Source organism: Tupaia chinensis, unplaced genomic scaffold, assembly GCF_000334495.1.
Source record: "Tupaia chinensis unplaced genomic scaffold, TupChi_1.0 Scaffold000659_1, whole genome shotgun sequence".
Classification (NCBI taxonomy): domain Eukaryota; kingdom Metazoa; phylum Chordata; class Mammalia; order Scandentia; family Tupaiidae; genus Tupaia; species Tupaia belangeri.
Genome location: NW_006160181.1, coordinates 838 through 5,543, shown reverse-complemented (window position 1 = coordinate 5,543; position 4,706 = coordinate 838). Strand labels below are relative to the sequence as shown.

The 4,706-nt window shown below is 52.1% G+C and overlaps 1 protein-coding gene across 2 annotated transcripts in view; it reads left to right on the top strand.

Annotated features, from left to right (window-relative positions):
• Positions 1–4,357, top strand: part of ATP8B2 (ATPase phospholipid transporting 8B2) — a 30,122-nt gene extending 25,765 nt beyond the window's left edge. The window contains exons 26-27 of one of the 2 annotated variants that reach the window (XM_006159784.3): positions 2,788–2,918; positions 3,981–4,357. In XM_006159784.3, coding sequence (XP_006159846.1) covers positions 2,788–2,918; positions 3,981–4,259 — 410 coding nt within the window. In that variant the 3' untranslated portion in view covers positions 4,260–4,357. The remainder of the gene's footprint in view (positions 1–2,787; positions 2,919–3,980) is intronic. The other variant, XM_006159783.3, reaches the window with a different exon arrangement.
• Positions 4,358–4,706: the final 349 nt, after the last annotated feature.

Here is a 4,706-nt window from a genome sequence, read left to right as displayed (position 1 = left end):
GCGGCCGGGGCGAGAAAAGAAGCTGCTGTAGTGACTTAGGGCAAGGTGGTTCCAAGCTGTGCCAGGGCAGCCGAGTGGGTGGAAGACGGTGAGGTGGCAGACAGATGTACGGGTCTCGGCATTTGTTCCCGACATGTTTGTTCTTTCCTCGGTCAGGCATCCTGTCAGCACCCACCCTGTGTCGCCCATTATTCTGCATTTAACCAGACAGAGGGCTTGTCCTGGGTGTGGGGGAGACAGGCAGTCTGCAGCTAATGGACGAATAATTGGGACGGATAGGTCCTATGAGCACATCCAGTGGGGGAGCGTGACAGTCAGTGAGGGAGCTTTTGAGGAGGGACGTTGGCAGAAACATCTGAGTGAAGGGAAGAGAAGCCACGTGGCTCTGTGGGAGGGAGCAGTACCGAGGTGTGGGCGGGGCCTGCAAGGGGTGTGGCCTGCCAGGAGCCCAGGATGGGGCCTGTGGTGAGGAGAGAATCAGTCCAGGCTATTTAAGTGCTTCCAGGTCAGAGTAAGAACTTTGAATTCAATATTTTAAAGTACTTATTTAATTTTATTTATTCATTCATTTATTTTTTAATTGATGCGGGGGAGTCCCCCACCAACCAGGTCCAGGACTTGAACTGTAGTCAGCCATGTGGGAGCGTCCAGCACCCTTAACCACCATGCCACCTGCTGGTTGCCATGAATTCAAATTTTTTGAGAGTTTCTTTTTTTTTTTTTTTTCACTATAGGGCGCGTGCGCTCGCCAGACAGACAGAGAGAGACATAGAGACAGAAAGCGAGAAATCACCCCCCGGGGGGTGGTCACGCCGCAATCCCTTCTCCTCCATTCTCCTCCTGGGATCTTGGGCACGCACGCACACGCGCCCGGCATGAGTTTTAAGCCACTGGGTCCGGGATGCGAACCGCGGTCGACTACATGGGAGTCCAGCGACATAGCCATTACGCTAACTGCTGGTTCCCGCCATGAATTCAATTTTAATCTAAATAGAGTAGTTGGCCTTTGGAGGTGTTTTGAGCAGGGATCTTTTTTTCTTTTTTTTTTAATTTGCCAGAGGGCACGTGTGTTTGCTGCAGAGAGAGGGGGGGGGGGAATGAGAAAGCAACTCCCAAGGGGAATGGCCACACCACAATCACTTCTTGATTCTCCTCTCAGGATTTTGGGCATGCATGCACACATGCCTGGCATGATTTTCAAGCCACCGGACCTGGGACTTGAACCACACAATCAGCTGTGTGTGATCCATCTGCCTTAACCACCATGCCACCAGCTGGCCCTGATGTAATTTTCATTCCTTTTTTTGTTTTTAAAGAAGTATTTATTTATTTAATTCCATTTGTTATTACTATTTTTTAATTTGACCAGACAGAGACACAGAGAGAGAGAGAGAGAGAAAAGGGAAAGCGAGGAAGCAAGCTGCCAGGTCCGGGACTCAAACCCTGGTTGGCCACATGGGAATCCAGCATCTTTAACCACCACACCACCTGCCAGCCCCGGCCCTGATATAATTTTCTAAGGAACACTTACTGTTTTGTGGATAATAAAGTGAAGGGTCAAGAGTGGGAATGGGGAGAGATGTTAGCAGGTGATAGTAGTGAGAATGACAGTGGCTTGGAATACCCTGAAAGTGGAGGATTCCATGGAAGGTTTGAAATGGAGTCTGTAGGTTGGAGGAGGCATCCGAGGCAGAGACAGGCGAGTTGAGATTGATTACAGGGTGTTCTGTTGCAGTAGTTGAGCGGGTGGTGGCTTTTTTGAAAATTTTTCTCCCTAGGGCTCATGTGCTCACCAGAGAGAGAGGCAGACAAAGGGAAAGTGAGAAATCACCCCCTCAGTGGGGATGGCAATGCAGCAGTCCCTTCTCCTCTATTCTCCTCTTGGGCATGCATGCACATGTGCCCAGCATGGTTTTTTTTTTTGTTTTTTTTTTTAACTATTATCTATTTAATTCCATTTGTTATTATCATTTCTTTATTTGATCAGAGAGACAGAGAGAAAGGGAAAGCGAGAAAGCAAGCTGCCAGGTCTGAGACTCAAACCCATGGTAGACCGTGTGGGAATCCAGCGCCTTCAACCACCACACCACCTGCTGGCCCCAATCCAGCATGTTTTTTAAGCCATTGGGCTAGAACTCAGACCATGGTTGGCCATATGGTAATCCAGTACCTTAACCACCATGCCACTTGCTGGCCCTCGGTGGTGGCATTTTTGAGTTGGGAACTACACGGTGCAGATTGTAGTTCACTTTTGGCTGTGTGACACTGAGAAGCTGTTAGATATTCTCCTGAGATGACAGATAAGGCCATGATGGGAGGGACCAGCAGTTGGCATAATGGCTATGTCGCTGGATTCTCATGTAGTTGAATTCAGGTTGCTGGACCTGGTGGCTTAAACTCACGCCGGGCGTGTGTGCGTGCGTGCCCAAGATCCCGAGAGGAGAATGGAGGAGAAGGGATTGCGGCGTGGCCATCCCCCCTGGGGGGGTGACTTCTCACTTTCTGTCTCTCTCTCTCTGGTGAGCGCACGTACCCTATAGCAAAAACCTCTCCCAAAAAAAGGCCATCATGGGAACAGGCTGGAGTTGTGGGTGAGAGTTCAGAGATCAAGTCCAACTCGGAGACTCACATTTGGGGTGGGAGGGAAAAGAGGGAAGCCAGAGGTGTCTGAGGCTTTGAGACTGGGGAAGTGGAGTGGACAGAAATAGAAATGGGGAAGTCCGGGGGTTGCCCTGCTGTCCGCTGCCTGACTCCTGAGGCCACCAGCTCTTTCCTCTCCCTCCCCAGGGAATGCCCAGAACACCCTGGCGCAGCCCACAGTGTGGCTGACTATTGTGCTCACCACGGTCGTCTGCATCATGCCTGTGGTTGCCTTTCGATTCCTCAGGCTCAACCTGAAGCCGGATCTCTCTGACACGGTGAGGAGCCAGGTGGACTGCTTCGGAGGGCAGGGTTGGTGTGACAGGAAAGACCGCTGGCTTGACATTAACAAGATAAATGTTGGGGCTGCCAGGTGGTGTGGTGGTTAAAACACTGGACTCCCACATGGCTGACCACGGTTCAAGTCCCAGACCTGGTGGCTTGCTTTCTCTCTCTCTCTCTCTGGTCAAATCGAAAAATAATAAATAAATAAATAAAATTAAACTAATTTTTAAAAAGAAGAAATGTTTTGAGGCCAGCAAATGGTGTGATGGTTACACTGCTGGATTCCCACATAGTTGACCATGGTTCAAGTCCCCGACCTGGTGGCTTAAAATTCACACTAGGCTCGGGGCCAGCAGGTGGTATGGTGGTTAAGGGCACTTGATTCTCACATGGTCTACCATGGTTCGAGTCCCAGACCCAGCGGCTTGCTTTCTCACTTTCCCTCTCTCTCTTTCTCTTGTTCTGTCCCTCTCTGGTCAAATTAAAATAAATGAATAAAGTTAAATAAAATAATTTTTAAAAATAATTCATGCCAGGCTCATGTGCATACATGCCCAAAATCCTGAGAGGAGAGTGGAGGAGAAGGGGATTGCGGTGTGGTCATACCCTATGAGGGGTGATTTCTCGCTTTCTATCTCTGTCTGTCTCTCGTGAATGCACAATGCCATATAGGAAAAAAATCTCTCTGGGTGGAAAAAAAAAAGAAATATTTGAATTTCCTTACTTCTTGTGAGTGAGAGAGAGACTGGTATCCGACAGGGTGCTCACGCCTCATCCGCTCCTGGTCTCAGCCGGCCTGATCCTGGGCACGCCGCCCTGCTTGCTCAAGGGAGACCTGGGTGCAGACCCAGACCTTCCCTGTGGGACCAGCTGCTCTGGCCCCGGGCTGCACACTCGTGCAGCCGTTCTGGTGTGACTGCTCCGTGTGTCAGTGGTGTCCTCTGCTACCCTTTGGGACAGACGCCTCGTGCTGGCCCACCCTGGTGCTCTGCCCCTTCTCTGAGGTGCTGTCTGACTCTGCCACACTAATGAAAGGTCCTTCCGTGTGTCGCCAGGTTCGCTACACCCAGCTGGTGAGGAAGAAGCAGAAAGCCCAGCACCGCTGCATGCGGCGGGTGGGCCGCACGGGTTCCCGGCGTTCCGGCTATGCCTTCTCTCACCAGGAAGGCTTCGGGGAGCTCATCATGTCTGGCAAGAACATGCGTCTCAGCTCCCTCGCCCTCTCCAGCTTCACCACCCGCTCCAGCTCCAGCTGGATTGAGAGCCTGCGCAGGAAGAAGAGTGACAGCGCCAGCAGCCCCAGCGCTGGAGCTGATAAGCCCCTCAAAGGGTGAAGACTGGGCCGGGTGCCCTGTACCCGTGGCCGGGGCTCACAGGGCCAGCCTGTCGCAAGGGCACGGCATCTCAGACTGCTGCTCCTCACCGTCCCTGGTGGACTATCTTGCTGGTCTCACCAGGAGTGACTGGGGTGTCCCTGGCTGAGAGTCCTCCTGCCAGCTGGGCAGGTAGAGGGACTGGGCTCAGGGGCGGGGCTGAGGCTAGGGCACCCATGGGGGTCCAGGTGTGGAACCAAAAACAAGAAAAAACTGTGAGAGATTGGGTCTACCCTGCCCTCCTGGGAGCCCACAGGGAGACTGTAATCTCCATATTTTTTTACTCCCACTCCCCAGAGGGGCCTTGCGCCCCTGTTCCTGAATTACACAAGAATGTATCATGCCGGGAAGCCAGAGACCTGCTGGGGCCTTTGGGCCCCTTGCACCATGTGCGTCTCTCCTTGATTT